The following is an 18,556-nucleotide window of genomic DNA, read 5'->3' as shown; positions in this document are numbered from 1 at the left end:
CATGAACAAAATAATGTCCTCATTGTTGTATTCAAATCGAATTTTTTGCCTCTAGTTTTTACGAAAAAAAAGCTTTTAGACTACATCGAAAGGTTTTAAAAAAAATCATTCCTAACAAGAAATAATCGACGTGACAAACTTATTTTGATTGCATGAGAAAGATTAATCTTGCCGAACCAAATAACTCGCAACTATGGATTGATTGATTCGTTTATTCATTATAGATGCTAATGAGCGTCGTAATTTCGGTTCTCAGTCAAAAAAGTTATTATTTGTTTTATGGACCAACATCCGAAGTTTAAGATCGCGTATTGTTTTAAAAAAAGCCACTAGAATATTTTTTTGTTATTTTATGTTGATGGAATACTAGAAAAAAAGATACTGTAAGATAATGTCTTTAAACATAAATATTCTACAACGTGGGAGGTCTTTAAAATGTTAACAACTTTAAACCTTAAAGTTAATTCAGTAATTTATTTTACTTTAGTTTGATAAAATGTTTTCTCGGTAAAACAATGTTTTTTACTTATGTTCCTAAAATAATTTAAATTGGCAAAACGGCAATTTTTTTTTCCTTAAAATTATTTTTTAATGTTAAATTATTGTAATCTGTAGAGTTGTTAAATATGATTCGGAGAAAGTCCGATGTATAAATAAGATATTATTTTAGAAGATATTGAGAAATTTTAAATAACAGCGTAATTCTTAGAACTTACGCGTGGGTACTTAACAAACAATAACGACTTTTTTTTTGTGTTACTCTATCATGACTTCTCTATACTGCTAAATAGATAATGTTATTGTAATTTTATAAAAAAAAACATGATGATTTCTAGGAATTAAGAAACGTAAATTATGTTGGAACATCTTAGAATTTTGTAATTCGTGTTTGAAGTGTCCTATATATTTATATTGAATACATAAATTAAATGTTATTGTTTGAAAAATAAAATGCTTATGTATATTAAAAATAAATGTTAAAGTTATTAGATTGCCTTTACATATTTTCGTTCACATTTCGTATTTTATGTATGGATTTTTTCCCTTATTTGTTTTTACTTAACAATATATTTTATACACGTTATTTGAAATTAAAGTTTAAGCGTGAACTCCAAACCTGAACAGTATAATTTATTTAATTTTACCATTACAATTGAAGAGAATATTTTTTGCAGATATAGTTTTGAGCGTATCATAGTATACAATGTTAAATGTTATATTATTATACTTTTTGAAAGCTATTGTTATAATACAATACACACATACTACAATACTTATTTGATTCGAGTATAAAATGTATAAAAATTAATTATTATTATTAGGTATTCGAAATATTTATTCGAGTGGTATTATCAATGTTATTGTTGATTCTTAGCAAAGCGATTGCTACACCATGTTATTATTATTGTTTGTATTTTGTATTGAAAGAAACTTCAATACGTAGTGAAAGTTCTCTAGAAGTTTTATAAAACTCTTCTGTTGATTGGAAAGTAACCGCAGCTTATGGCATCTACTCTATACATTCGATTGTTGACAATTATAATTACCCCTACAGGTTATGAACAATTTAAAACAAAAATATCATGATATTTTTAATAACATTTTATTTATGAAATAAAATGTTGAGTTTGTGAACTAACAGTCGTTTGAAAGTTGGAAATTAGTTTAGAGCCTAAAATTTATGAATGCTCAATATTTTTATGGAAAATATTAGTTAAAAATCTTATTTAAAATTTAAATCACAGTGAATAATCATTTGATTGTGAAGATCATTTTAATTTTAGATTAAAATAAATTTTTTAAGCAAAGTTCATCACACTTTTTAAACGGAATTTAAAATAACAAAAAATTGTTATGTTTGTCTACTTAATTATTTGTTTAGTTACCATTTAAAGTATGAAGTATGACAAAATATTTACATTTATTTCATAACGATATTGTTTTTGGATTTATTTGTTTATTTGTAATATTGGATTTCCGAATTTAAATATTTATTCAAAACATGTGCACATAATGATCAATCATGAATATCCGAATTTTTTTTTATGGTTTTAGTGTTATTATTATTTCTTTATAAAACCATGATTATTGTGTACCTGCAGATAAATTATCTTATAAACGCATAAATATAAATAAAAGAAAAAATAATGAATAATATATTACTACGCAATAATTGATTATATTTAACAGTTATTAATTTTACTTAATATAATAATAGATAATAGAATAGGTGGTTCGTGTATTTTTAATTGAGTAATTTTTGATTTTATATTTTGTAAACCTACACGGCTACACCTACCACATAGGTGTAATATAATATTATAATTATTTATATTGTATAGACATATTTTTGTCTCTCGATTGCGTAATGGAAACGAATGTTTGGAGTAAAGATGTTTTATTCACTGACGTTTACGCCGAATGAATAACGCAAATCTCTGGATAACGCTATCAGTGGGGCGCGCATATTGAGCAGTGGCGAAATGACAACAAAATACTAATAGTGTATATATATATTTACGGTGGCAACAAAGCGGCAGCAGATGGCATGTTTGTCGATTCACAATATGTACGCTTTCTGTCACCATGGAAATAGCACTTGAGCGATAGGGTATATCCTATACATATACTACGCGTATATACACATAAATACGACTGAAAAAAAAAACGGAAATCGCCTCATTCTTGTCGCTGTGTCATAATCGGCTCGAGATCCGTCGCCACGCCATTGCTGCGCCCTCGTTTCAATAAAAACGAGACGAATAAAACACAAAAGACAATATAAGTAATGACAACGATAAAAAAAAAATAATAATAATAATAATAACAATACGAATTTGGGAAGATGGGCGAAAAGGGTGAGAGAGAGTGAGAAAGAGAGAGAGAGAGAGAGAGAGAGAGAGAGAGAATATGAATATATATAGCGTCAGCAGTAGAGAGTATATATTATATATGAGAATACGTTTCGCTCATTTTTACGGTCCGATGTCACTTGACGCTCGTAATGTGAACAAGTATTTATTGCTCCCGGGCAACAAACCCGCAAATTGGACGAAAATTTTATCGGATCATAAATCTTGATATAATATACTCATATGTATATCAACTTGTTTTTAACCGTATAAGCTTGACGGCGACGTCGCGAAAATGACTCTGCAATAGTTATCCACGTCAAAAAACCATCGCATTATTTTACACTATATAGGTACCTACGTCCTACAGCATTCATTTATATGTGTGTATATAGAGTAATATATTCCAAGCATGCTTACCCCTTTTTTTCTTTATAATAATGCTGCAGTATCCCGAAACCATTGGAATTTTTGAATATATGTATTATGTAAATTAAAGACCATATTTTCGACTGTTCGAAATTCTTAGTACCGTTTATAGTGTGTCCTGTGGCGATACAGCACTTATGTTTTTTAAACGAGATTTACCCTTTTATGTGATATTATATATTGTGATAATATATACATAGTTTTCTATTTTATTTGTTTATATTTACGAACAATGTTGGATAAGAGATTCAATAAAAGTATTAAACACGAAGGATAGGTATTGTTAGCTTTTTAATTGATTTAAAAATTATGTAAGGTAAGGTTTATTATTTTATTAATTAAGCTATTAGCATTTTACAATTTGTTTTAATTGTCTGCATAAGAAATGTATTAATAATAACATGGCTAAACAAAATATTTTACCCTAGCTGTTACCGTGAACTATTATCCTTAGTGAAGTTTAATAAGTTGGAAACTGCTCGTTCGAATTTTGATTTAGATGCATTAAAATTTTAAAAAACATCGTCTTCCGAATAATTTGAATTGAAAAGTGGTTGTTCTCATTTAAAAAACAGAAGTCTGTCTCACCATCGGATACTTGGTAAATGGTACGAAAAATCTCGAGTATTCAAATATATTATGCGGTCTTTAAGTATATTTAAAAATTCCAAAATCAGACTGCATAACTGCATTATTAAAGGAAAAACGGAGAGGTAGAGGACGCTTGGTGAATCACCCTGTGTAATGTATACGCACACTATAATGAACACCGCTCTTCATAACTCTGAATTAAAACGCATATTTAGTTTTTATTTTTATGCATAAATGTATATTATGCTATATACTCTTATATCTGCATGCCATAAGAGACGCGAGCAAAATAAACACCAAAGCCTGCACTGCCTGCCCCGCGCTGTGGAGTAATTTCGAAATATGTTTTTCCGTTTGCGAGACGTATAAACAAAAGGATATAATTATTATACTTTCATATTTCCGCTGTGTTTTCATCGGGTCTATCCCGTTATTTGTCTCTTGTTGGTTATTTTTGGCAAATCCCGTGCTGTAATGTCGTCGACAACCCCCTTACATTATTATTACGCTCGGCCCGCGGTGTGCAACGATATTATGTAGGTATAAATAAAACCGAAAAAATGTAAAGTCTACTCCGTAATATACAACAAGTGTACGTTGGCGGTATTATGTTGTTGTATATCGCCGTCGTCGACAAGTAGTTGCGATAATGACTTGACGAATAAATTGATCGCGTTCGCCTTTCCCCGGGACACGCACGGTATTAGTTCGCTACTATACGTATACCTATATAGGTATAACGTGTTCAAAGATCTCGAAACTTAATACTACATTGTATACTATTATTATTATTCTGATGAAAAATATAACAATACGCTTTGATACCTTAGATCATAATCTACTATATGGGATGTAGCCCCAGCGTATTATATTGTTGCCGATATTAGCGATGAGTCATCGAATTAGGTTATCGATGTGCGCATTGGTGATGTAGCAGCTCCTCGAATAATTATCCATATCGTGATTAATACTTATATTATTATAGTAGAAATTATTCTATTTATTCAATATAACATAATATTCAAAACATAATAATACGGTGATTTGATAACAAATTATCTGTGGATGAATATTCGAGGAGTTGCATTTCGCATGCTCATATCGAAGACCTAATTCAGTGACTCGTCGCTGATATCGGCAACATTTTTCTCGTATTGATTTAATACGCTGTGACTCCATTCTTGTTTGTGATCTTAGTTTGATACCGTAGAACACGCCATGTGTTATGCACACTAGTGCATACGAATTGTATATTTGTATATGTCGTGTGTGTGTGTGTGTGTGTAGGTCTGCAGGCAAATGCCCGAATGACAGAAACATAGGTAAGTTTTTTTTATCACGATGTTATAATATGATATATTATATACATATTATGTGTTGCACGTTTTTTTCATGCCACATATTCGGTTTAAAGTGTTCGTGTGTGTGTGATGTGATGCAGAAGAATGCGATATATTAATTTACGGTTTCCACCTCCGCTACAATGCGTGTATACATATTATATATAGGTGTATAATATATTATTTGTATATGTAAAATATACTTACATAGTATATACATATATTAATATATTATAACAATATTGTTGTAGGTATAGGTACCGAGGTGAAATCTGCGACGAGTTTTCTTTCCGTTTGGACTTTTTTTAATATCCGGCAACAAAAGTTTTAGTTTAAACAATAAACAAATAAATTGCAGTTATACAACACACACGCGCACAAATCCACATGCGATATAAGTATATGTTACGTATTACACGTTGTTTCACCGACTCGAAGTGAACTAAAAAAAAATCGCTATAGAGATATTCTCAAACTAATTTCCATTTTGAATTTGACTTGTTTCTTTTTATTAGAAAAATATGCATACATATACAATAATTTATACCAACGATAGGAAACAATTTGGTCTTCGCTACGTCAATTATTTTCTTTGTATAGTTTATTTTCAAAACGTTAAATTTGGTAATCCATGGTCTCTTTTTAAATAATTCTGGTTCAAAATATTACGTTAACGATGAAAACCTTCAAATTATAGTCCCGACATAATAAAAATAACAGCTTTATTCTTTAAATTAAAATATACTTTGTGTATAAAATCCTTTTTTTTTTTGTTCTCTTATTTTTTTTTTTTCGTTTCTGACAGTTATAAAATATGTATTGAATTAATGGTTAAAAGTTATAAAAGTTGTTTTTTGACATAATATATTGTACTTTTAATTTCATTAATTTACAATTTTAGTACATTTTTATGACTTTAATTTTATACATTACCGAGTTGCAATAATGGAATATACTTTTATAATTGACTTAATTTTTATTATCAATTATTTATATAGTTCAAATTCAATATAAGTATTTTTGTTTACAAGGTTAAGCATATTTTGTAATAAATGTATTAGTCTTTTTTTAAAATTTTAATCGAGATAATAGTTTTATGTTTTCACTTTCTGTATACCTACATTCTTCCTCTTATTTAATAAACATTAAATAAATTCGTTTATTAAATTTTGGGTATAAATAAATATAATTACATTTTAATTTTGTACATTTTACTATCGATTGTAATAGTAGGTATTAATATCTTTTGAGAAGTAATTTAATTTTAACGTGTTAATAATAACTAAAGCAACTGATTACTTAAATGAAATACTGCTGTTGGAAAAAAATCGACGTTTCCATCAATTCCACTTATTTTTCGTATGCTCTCTGCAGGAAGATATATTGTAAGTTGGCTGTCTAAAATACTGGGGAAGACGGTATGGTTGGAAAAAGTGTATATTAGCGAGGGAGGTGTTGCGGCAATGGCGCGTTTGAAGATTATTGCTGTCCCGCGTCGAAATGTAGAATTTTCTCAAAAAGACCTTGACATTATTACTTGAAAAGTTAATGGGCTGAAATATCCGCCGCCGCCACTGCTCTCATTTTTCTCTCTCCCACCCCCTCTTTTTCTCACCCACTCTCTTATCCGTATCTTTCCGGAATTTTGGCTTTTAACGATTTGCCATAGACCAGCTAAAACTTAGAGTTTAATGATAATACTTTAGAACCCCTTAATTGAATACGCTGATAGCGTTTTATTTTAAATAAGCAAAAATTGTTGTATTTTGTTTAATTTTTTTTTTGCTGCACTACCCTTCGTAGCCGCGTCTATATAATATACTATATAGGTATATATCCTCGGCTCCCTGAGAATATTTTCCAATCGCATTCACATATCTGTGGACTTAGGCCTGCGTATCACGTAACCGTGTGTTTTCGAAGGAAATAGAACCCCAAGACATTTCCTAAAGCGTATTTTTTCCGTTGAATTAAGCTCTTAATTTTTACTACTCCAGCTATACTAATGCAATGAACCGTGAAGTCGGAAATTAGTGAGCATTCTCTCTCATTTTCTATCTTTCTGTCTCGGCTAAGTGTATAATGTTTATTTCGCAGCCCATCATTATATTCTTGCTATATATATTAAAACATTTATTGAGCTTAGTACGGATCACTAGATTCGTTTTACCATGAAATTGGATGGTAATGTTACTTACGGATGGCGTGGTCTTCAATACGTATGCGCAGTGCGATATCCGCACGATCTTCTTATATGTGTATCACCTAACCAAAGCATAATAACTATAGCATTCTGTAGTATCCCAAATAAATGAGAATACTTAAAAAGATTAGGTACCTACCTAATTCAAAATATTAATATAATATTATTTTCAACTTTTTTTTGTACAATATTTCTTATACTTTTTGTTTTCTTCCTATCCAATATTTAATGTGTATATAATATGTAGATGCCTACTGTACTGTTCCTAAACAAATTCTTATTCTTTTGGAATTTCGTATTTTAATGGATTTCTCAGGAATGAGAACAGTAACAAACACTTAATACCGTCTATCGATTATAATGCCCGTCATTTTCTCCTTTTCTGTTTATCTGTTTTTCGATTTAAACCATAATTTACAGATTGTTGGCAAAAAGTAGACAGTTATATCCTTTACCTTCTCCTACCATCGCGCCACAGCTACTACCACTACCACCACCCACTAATGCTCCCTTTCGCCGAGTTGCATTAACCCTAAAGCACGATAAACTACAATACAAAAGTTTTACGTTTCCAACGACGGTTATAAAATCGATTTTTCCCGGGGGGACAATAAAAACCTGAGTTCGATTGCTACTTTTTCCTTTTCAAATGTAAACAACGTTAAAAATTAATTCATATTGTTCAGATGGTCTTGTAAAATATGCAAAGCCTTTCAATATAATATTTTGTTATCAAAACCTGTGTCTGTTAATATGCAGCTACCTACAACAAATGTATGAAGATGAAAAAAACAAAGTGATAATTGACATCGTGTACCTACAATATTATTTATCCCCTGACAAATAACCACAAGTAAAACAATCAAAAGCATCATCAAATATTCATATAACAATTTTTATTTTTACATTTTTTTTTATTATTTATTTATTTATATTTAAATATTTTCCTCAAACAGTTTAAGAATTTTTTTATTTGTAGTATATAAGATATTAGTCGGAGTACAAAAAAAGGTATAAACAGTGGATAATACAGTTTATTTTTGCTTTCGTATCCTTTCTCCATAGAGAATATCGATTAGATGCCTACGTAACAAAAGAAAAAAATCACATTTTGAAGGAATTTTTTAATATAATGCATGTAGAATTTAAACCGTTTTATCGGTATTGTCAACTTAAAAAAAAAAATAAGTCATTAAGTGTACCGCGTATAGACGCATTATTAAATATAAATATATAAAAAATACAATCAATTATTATTATAGTATCATGTTATATACTTACCTCTTTTATATTTTACATTAATAATGTTAGGTAGTCGTAATTAAATTCGTAAAACCATGTAAACAATTTACTTCGACAGCTGAGTCGTATATAGGTATATAATATGTATAAAATAATACTGGGTGGCGTGGAAACACTTTTTGTCTTCTATATAATTAACAACAATAGTAATTACAATATTAAGTATAATTTATAATATAAAACGACATCGGTTAACATAAAAATCAGGCCGTGACACCGAAAAGCTACATTTATGTCTGCGTGTTTACACAAGATACTATAGTAATTTCTCAGTCAATTTTGGGCTTTACATATAAAATATATTTAAGTGCTCGGAAAATTAATTTTTTGCAAAAATCTATTTAAAAGTTTTTACTTGTTTTTTCGTAGAGATTTTTTTTTATGTACCCAATACTATTTTTAAATGGCGATCATTACTTTTAATTTCATATTCTGAAGCAGAATGTTTTTCTGGAAAATATGCTATACAAATAACGACCAATATTTTATTATTTATAAATATCAAAACTTTAGATAAAGTTAAGTGAAGTGGCCGGGGGTACTTGCTGTTCATCTAAACTTTAAATGCTTATAAATAATAAATTATTTTTTTAACGTTTGATATTTATTCACAAAAATTGTTCAGAAGAATATTCTGCTTCAAAGTATGAAATGCAAAATATGGAATGCCATTAAAAAAAAAAGTTAGACATAGATACAGTATTACAGTGTGTTGGGGACTCGTCTTGCTTCGTTTGTCTCCGGTGGTCGGATGCTTTATTATTAACTGTGAATTTTTAAAGGGCCATTGCTCGCGTAAAATTATTCCGAATGGATCTTTGTTTAATAGCATGATTTTGGGTTATTTTAATCATTTTAAGTAACACAGTAATCGAAAGTAGTGTAATGACCAATGAGTTAAGATTTTCGAGGGTTGTTGTTCAATATTAAAACAGTAATGAATATAGTATGAGTTTTTACGACGGCTTGTATACATATATAATATACATTAAAATGTCTGGTAATCAAAATTAAAAATAAATTAAAAAAATGAGTAAAGCAGCCCTCGAGCGCGCACTTTAAAAATAATATGTAAATCGTTTCTTCCCCGTAAACAAATTTGAAAATTCTACCAGATAGAAAAAAAATAGCGTCTTGCATCTGTATAAAAACAATCACTCCGTATAATTCAAAACGGATTATTGTTATCACGTCCATTTAACGTTCACTCGCTTCGACACCTATCCGCCAATTGACACCGGAAATGTATGTGTACACGGCCTCAGCGGTATTTGGGGGATGGTATAACTATATTTACGCATATACGTCGCTAACTGCAATTTATACACGACCGGTCTCTATATATAGCTGTGCCCTTAATACGTTTCAGGGACTAATTTCCTCTCTCCGATGTGTACATATTATATATAATATGATAGGGATGCTCCGCGCGCGCCACTATATATCCATAACACCCCGACGGATTCATCTCTCTCTCTCTCTCTCTCGATTCTGCATCGCCTACTCCACGTATCATATATATTGCGGTATATGGGCATTGGCCAGACTGACCGGCACGACCAATTCCACGTAATTTATATGTTTCGGATTAAATGTCGGTAAGGGTTTTTTTCTATTTTTTTTTCACACCCCCTTTTTCCTCCACATTCCCTTCCCACTTGGCTCTCTCGTAGTTTTATTCGGTGATTCGTTACAGTGCGTTGGACTATTACGCGTCGGTCGAAATGTGGCTATTATATGCCGACATCGTTACAACTACCTATATATATTAATTATACGCACACATAATATATGTGACATAACGATCTGGATCTTTTCCATGTTATAACACATATATAAATATAATTTAACACGATTTATTATTGTTAGTAATAATTTATTATTACCAGCGTGTTATTGTTTATTGCGAAGTAAATCAAAAACATTACTTACCCTTATGTTATGATAAACGTATAACTATATTATACAAGGTGATTCGCCAAGCATGCTCAGTGCTCACCCCTATTTTTTTTATGAATAATGGATTTATTCAAATTCTGATTTTTTGATTTTTAAATATACTTAAAGACCATATTTTTAAATCCTTGAGACATTATGTATTACTATTAAAGCGAATCTTGTGGCGATACAAACTTCTGTTTTTCAAATGTATCACCGCCCCTTTTTTGCTGTAATATATTTAATAGATCATTTTTTCTTAATTCTGATGAGCCTAATTCAAAACGAGTAATTTCTCAGTTATTAAAACCTTTATACAATAGAGGTTAAAGTCCTTAAAAATGGTTTTACAAAAAATATATAAAATAGATGTACTTAATATTAGATTTAGTGTTTATTTCACTTTGACCATTTTTTACAAATTATAATGTTAATTAATTGTTAAATTGCCATAGTAATCTTTAAATTTATTATCATATACCTATTATTTTTAGTACCTACACAAAATCAAATAACAACTACTCGTTTGAATTTTGATTTTAATACGTCCAAATGTTGAGAAAAGTTATCCGCTAAATAATTTACAGTTGAAAATGGGGTATCTCATTTTAAAAACGGAAGTTTTTAAGAATGATAGAACACTCCATATACAGCAAAAATCTCAATAATTTGAGAATAATTGGCCTATTAGTATAATTAAAAATATCAAAAACCAGATTTTGAATAACTATAAAAGACGGTCTCTATGCTCGGTATAATATAATATATAACTTAATATTATAGATCAGTTAAAATTGTTATCTAATAATAATTTTAATAATGATCAATGTCAATGGTTTTATTTTATTTAAATGTCTTAAAATATAGTGTTTTGTACTACCTATGCACCGAAGTTTAGTGACTAAACTTATGCTGTCAATAACTAAACAAACGTGTATGAAATAATGATATGGTTCCTCTAAATGTCTATGAATTATGATTGATACATATTTCTTATCCCAGTGATAATGGTGCATAGGTTGATAATTTTTAATTGAAAAATTATGTTAAATTTAAACTCAATTTACGTTTGACTATATCATTAATTATATTATACGATCACGTATCTACTATCACACAGTAATTATTTTACTTTATACGGATACTGGATAATATGCTCGTCAATGTCGTCAATGATAAAACATTTGATATAAAGCACCGTATACTTAAATCTTTATTAAATTATACTGATGCTCAGGGAGAAAATCAACATAAAACAATTTTCTCAACTCAAAAACATAGTGGTAAATAGTTGATTAGATGGTCAATATGTCGTTATGAATTCGTAAAATCTAACATTTTTTTTTTGTTTGTGTTATGTATTAATCTCTAAAAATAATTAGATACAAAAGAATATAAAATATATAACTTTCTCAAATGTAATGAATAAGCTAAATATTAACAATTGCTTATAAACATCCTTTTATTTTGTCATAGGTAATTTATACAGTGTATTATGCATTTACACTTTTGGTTTATCCATTAGACATATTATTTTCTTCAATAAAAAAAGGCATAACTGATATACTAGTATCACTAGTATGCAAGTATAAACAACTTTGAGTATGTTAGAATATATATATAATTGTAAATAAAAAATATATTTTCATGAATTATGTTTAATCGTTAAACATACATAATATAATATGTACGTTGAACCGTTAAACATACTTAATATAATATGTACAGGCATATACGTATACAATATAACATAGCTTATATTATTATTATAACGCTTATTTAGTGAGATCCACGTGCCTCGCCCTTCCATTTCCATTCGCATAAAATGTTTTATGTGAGCATTTTATCATTTAATAACTTTTCCATTAATGTTTTCATTAATGAGCTCTCCAACTCCTCCCCCCTATATTTTTATCAAAAATGCCATCTATACACGGACCTTAGTTAATTCCGTACTATATACCAACGCCATCATACAAAAATAATGTGAAATACGTTTTTTATCCGCTACGATGAAATATATATTATTATCTCGACACACAGTAAAAACATAGGTATGTAAGCAACATTTAATTAAAATTGTACACATGAGTAGATACCTGCCAATAAAACGCCCTCGATATAACATTAGTGTTTTAATTATTTCAATGATATAATCAATGAAACGGCGAGATATTTTGCCCGTTTAATTTATTTTCCTAATATTATTATTTAGTATGTACCTACACTCATTTTTCACTTGCTCTTTTTTTATTATTTATTTTTGTGTTAAAATAAGTGAGTACACCTTAAGTCCGCCGTCGTAAAAAAACTCATTTATAGTAAGTATTATGGCTAATGTTGTTATTTTATAACATGAGTACATTTCGTTTGCTTTTATACCTTTTACGTTATTCACGCGAGTCATAATAGTATGGTGATTTTTATAGTATATTAAAATGTTCTGTTATTTTATAAGACGCACTGTGCGCACCGCACGTCTTAATTTCCTGAACATTCAAACATTGTAAATAGTTATATCGCATTTTACTCGATAAAAAAAAATTATCCTAACACTCATTTATTTATTGTATGGGTGATAATCGATATTCTTGACACATTTTCCCTAAGTATGAGCTTGGTTAAGATTACTCGTTTAATATTGTTCACAGATTTTTTCAAAATAAATGCCCAAATTATTTATTTTTTATCAGTTTAATCTTTTCTTTTCAAAACATTTTCAATTTAAAATCAATTCTATTGATAAAATTATATTTTCAATACACTATATACGTAAAATAATTTTAAATTTATTAGTTTAAACTTAATTTTAATTTAACTTTTAATACTAATTAAAGTCCTATTTGTATCATATATATTTGCGATCATTTATATGTGCTTTTATATAGTTTAAAAAATAAAATTATGAAATAATAAACGTATAAAAAGACTTATATATTTATCAAACATGAGTATATTTTTATATATAGGTATGATAGTATGAAAAATACTGTTTTTATTTAGAGTTTAGATGTTTACAACAATATTTTTTGTGGGTCCTTTTTATATTTTTGTAAATAAACAGTTGAGTACCATTATAGTTATATACTATTTATGTAAGTATATGATTTTTTTTTTTTAATACGTTTTCTTTCTATGTAAACAGTTTCCTCATAAACCACAAAAAAAAATTACAATTCAAAATAAAAATAAAAACGCCTTTTTAAAGTAGGTATGAAATAAAAATTAAGAAAATCACACTGTCGACCATTCTATAAGTTCGTGGTTTTTTTTTACGGTACGAATTTGGTAAATATTTATAAACTATAATTAATGTTAAAATATGTAATTTAATTTATATCAATGGTACCATTATAATAAGGAGTGTAGGTCAAAATTGTAATTTATGAAATCTACAACGCCGTTACTGCAGTTTCTATAGCGACGATATTCGGGACGGACTGACATGACTGGCATATTAAGTGTATTCTATGCGTAGGTATTACCTATTTAAAACTTGTGGAACTTTTTTAAAAAAATAACAAATTTACATCGTTCTGTGTAATGTGTAGCGAAGTAGAAGGGAAAACGTATACAATTATCCTTGTTAAAATAATGGGCTTTTTTTATATATACCTTGGGAAAAATTAATTTCACAGTAAACATGTTCAAAAGATGTGTGAGACTCGGTATGATGGGTGAAAACGACAAAATTGTGCACCGGTGACTGTGGCAACGTAATAAAAGTGCGTATGTACGTGTATAGCAACCCAGGGAACTGGTAATAAAATAATAAAAATTAAAAAAATTAAAAAGAGAGAAAATACATATTATGTTTGTTATTGTAGAATTTTTTTTTATGCACATAAAGCGTTGTCGTTGTTTAGTTAATTTGAAAGCTGGTGCCATCATGTGTTACTATATTATAACTGTACAATATATACATAAAGGTCGCTTATTTATAAATTATAAGTTTCAGCTTAGGTACCTTAAGTATTATTATATTGTGTTGCGTTAGCTGAACAAGTGCTTATATCCATCGTTATAATATCATATTTCGTAACCATTAAAATAATATGGTAGTAATATAATTAATTACAAAATATTAATTTGTTTTAATCGCCTCAAACAACAGTTATTATGTACATTGTACAGTACTCTAGACAGAATATGTATGGCATGCGTACGCATTTAAACTGCATGTTCGGATCGGAACCCATTTTTATCGGCGCACAAGAGTGAAACATTATAAAGGCTTTCGTTGAATAATAACACAATTTACATAATATATAATGCGTAGTTATCTTGTATGTAGGACCAAAAGCCAATCAATCATATTATTATACTTAAAATCGCTAAACTATTACCTATATCATCGGTGGGTACGATAAAAAAAATATTCGATAATATTTCTGATACAATTTCCTCAAACGTGTCCAGAAAAGTAGAAAAGTGTCCAATTTGATAACCCCCCCCCCCCCACCTATCGAATACATGACGCGTTGAGATATGTGTAAAAAAAAATCATCTGTACCGAATATAAGATATTATATACTATTGGAAAAAAAAAAATGTCCACGATACGCACGATGAGCAAGTATGCTATACGCGTATAATATAATATGACGGGTACGACGTATATCTAAGATTACATCCCCGGACTCGTGTGTCGCGTAGTCGTATATAGTTAGTCGTTCGCGCAGTTCTTACGTGAAGAAGAAAAAAAATCGTTTTCCGACCGGCTTTTTCCACCACGTCGAACCGAAAACGCTTTCGTCGGGTGGTGCCACTCCGCACACACACACACATACAACACACGCTGCACACGTACATTATATTCACCGGCAACGGAGTGATGTGATTGATGATATTATGGTGTGTTTCGGGTCTATATAATAATACATATTATAACGGCGGCGGCGCAGAGGAAATCTAATTGAATCGCCGCCGCCGACGTCGCTGAGGCGGTGGAAAAGCTGCAGACTTTATAATATTTTCTCGGAGGCCGCCATCGTCGCCATCGTTCTTTCAACGTTTCCCCTCGTCGGACGAACATAGTTCGACGAAAACTGGCGCGAGTTATCCGTCGTGCAGGACAGCCGTAGGTTGTCGAATTATCTCATACATTTTATTATTAGGTATATTGTGCACGCGATCGGAGCGATTCTCTCTATAAATAGATGACGGCTGGGCTGACCCACTTTTATGTTTATTATTTTTATTTTCCGCGTTTATTTTCGACAATAAAATAATATAACATCGCGTAATATTAAAATATTATATTATTACGACGGAACTTTTTTATATATATATACATATATTATCGAGCGAATACATCTCGTAACCGGGAAAACTTTTTTGACGTTCAACGATCGGCGGGAAATGCGTTTGAGTGTTTTAATTTATAAATTGTTTGGAAAAGTCCATGTTTGTCTCTATATGCGAATGGCCTGCAGGTTGTCGCCCGCTAAGTTATTGACGTAATGAAATGAGAATATTATATTACTGATTATAATTGATATTTTGTAAAAACTTTGTGATATCACAAACGGCTGAGACCCAATTCAAATTATTTTAATTAAATTTATTTTTAATCCAGACGGAAGGATTAAAGTTATTATGCATTGAAAAAAAAACGAATTTATAATAACTGTATGGCGTTATATGTTGGATTTTTTTATATTTTTAATACCCATTATACGCGTATATAGTGAAATATGGTTTTTATGAAAACTGAAACAGGTGAAAAGTACATTTTACTAAACATACGGAAAAGTCTACATGAGAAATATTAGAGTTAGAGATAGGAAGAGAGGTTGCTGGAAAACATGTCTGAAATAAAAAGTTGTAGTAAACTTACACTCTAAAATTCTTTTGTATAAAAATGTTTTGCATTCTTAAAAATGCACGGACAGGTTACTGTCACGCTTCGTTCACCACAGCACAAGTCAGTGCCGTATTATATTATCATCACTTGACGCTATAATAGTTGTAAAAAGAAAAACGGTATATTACTATGACCGCTTGAAAATATGCTCAAAAAAATATCAAGATATGCAAAAAGAAATAAATAAAAATATAATACTCGTACTCTCGCGCGTAACAGTTGTACTTAGTTACTATTAAAAACCGTCGAAAATAATGGTATAACAAATATTTTAAGTTTAACAACTCGTTACTCAAAATAAAAACAATTTTCATTTATCTACTTTAATGATCTTTAATTGTTCAAGCTATAGTGTAATCTAACTGCTCTAACTGAATTAAATGTTATAAAAACGTATAAATGTCTAGTACAGTAAAAACAATCATTAGTCACGCATTTCATTACCTAGTTGATACATTACAAGGATTTTGTTACTATATTGGATTGTGTAAAAGATGATAATAACATGCTTGAATTTTTTAATTGTGCATTTAGATACTCAACATAATTTTTTTAAAATTTTTTATGTCATACAAAATATAACTAAAATATAGACATAGGCTATGGTAAATAGTTTATTTAAGTAATAATATACATTTATTGATGTAATTCAAAAATACTTTTTCCATTATATATATTTTTGAGGTATATTGATTAAGGTTTATATTTTATATCCTCTTTTCATATTTTCAAGTTTTAGTCCTGGTAATAAGCTGTGACATTTTTAATTAAACAAGAGTGTTGTGTTTCTTTACTACCTTTATACTTGATAGGTACTTAGTTATTTAATATTAAACTTAAATTTAAAATACTATGATTATGGTATATGTATGTATAAATTTGATTGATCTAAAAATATGTGCGTACTTACATTAGCTTGATAATTTTAGTTTTTACCTGCACCTATTACAGCAATAATATCAAAATGTATATAACATTATAACTTAATTTTCCCACATTTCCTTCGTAGTTATAATTATTAATTACCAAATAATAGTTAGATAGGTGAAAAACTTTACCACACAATTTTCGTAATTTAATAGAGAACTTATGTAGGTATGTACCTATATATCATTATTTATGATATTCCAACTAAATCCTTGACATATAGAATATCAAATAATAATACACTAAACATTAATAATTCATACTAAGCTGAGATGTAATTTATAATGCGCAATATAATTCAAAGAAAGTCTCGAGGGAGGGGGGTTGACGGGGGTTGTTTTAAAACACTCCTCCGGGCATTGATTATATATGAGTTGTTGTGTTCTATAAATGTCCGAGCAAGACAATAATTTCGAAAATTGTTCTCAAGAATTTGTAGTTTTAAACTCGATTACATATAAAGTTGTTAACGTGGCATAGGTCCAATTAAATGAACCTTAATTCCCTAGTAATGTGTCCTGTGCATTGTGTTGTCTTTGTGGAATAATGTAAACGCATTGAGATTTATCGTTATTATAGTTATTATAGTTATTATTTTGTTAACGTGTTTTCTGCGGTACCCGATTCCAGAATATATACACACCCCTTCATTAAAATACGACCGTAATTTTAACCAAAATTACGTGAAACGTTATAATATAATAATATGCATTATTATGAATATTGTGTTACAGTCGTTAATGCAAACACATGACGTAGCGGCTCACGAGATATTCGGCGAAGAAGCTGTCCGCGTGACGCCGCCGTTGGTGTTGCCGTATCTCAATGGCAATGGCATCGATGACGGCGAGAACGGTCTGGACGACGACATCGAACCTGAGAACGTTACGCGGGTCAGACTAGTGCAGTTTCAAAAAAACACCGACGAGCCAATGGTACGCGATTCGTTTGTAGTTTGTACCTACATGTGCACAATATTATTCTAAACATAATATATTATGTGACTTGGTGCAAGAAAGGCCAATGTCAAAAATGACCATTGTGGAGGGAAATTTAATTTTAAAATAGGTGGGCTAATTAAAAAAAAAACAAAAATTATGGGTTTTAC

General features: G+C 29.6%; 2 protein-coding genes across 17 annotated transcripts in view; one reads left to right on the top strand and one right to left on the bottom strand.

Moving 5' to 3' along the window:
- Nucleotides 1-18,556, bottom strand: part of LOC100168229 — a 396,335-nt gene that overhangs the window by 100,874 nt on the left and 276,905 nt on the right. The gene's annotated exons all lie outside the window — the stretch shown is intronic.
- Nucleotides 1-18,556, top strand: part of LOC100163433 (peripheral plasma membrane protein CASK) — a 95,241-nt gene that overhangs the window by 68,171 nt on the left and 8,514 nt on the right. For all 13 annotated transcript variants that reach the window (XM_008182587.3, XM_008182595.3, XM_001951073.5 and 10 more), the window contains one exon: nt 18,183-18,383. In XM_008182587.3, coding sequence (XP_008180809.1) covers nt 18,183-18,383 — 201 coding nt within the window. The remainder of the gene's footprint in view (nt 1-18,182; nt 18,384-18,556) is intronic.

This window comes from Acyrthosiphon pisum, chromosome A2, assembly GCF_005508785.2.
Source record: "Acyrthosiphon pisum isolate AL4f chromosome A2, pea_aphid_22Mar2018_4r6ur, whole genome shotgun sequence".
In the NCBI taxonomy this organism is placed as follows: Eukaryota; Metazoa; Arthropoda; class Insecta; order Hemiptera; family Aphididae; genus Acyrthosiphon; species Acyrthosiphon pisum.
Note: the sequence above shows the minus strand (reverse complement) of the source record. Positions and strands in the feature narration are given on the sequence as shown.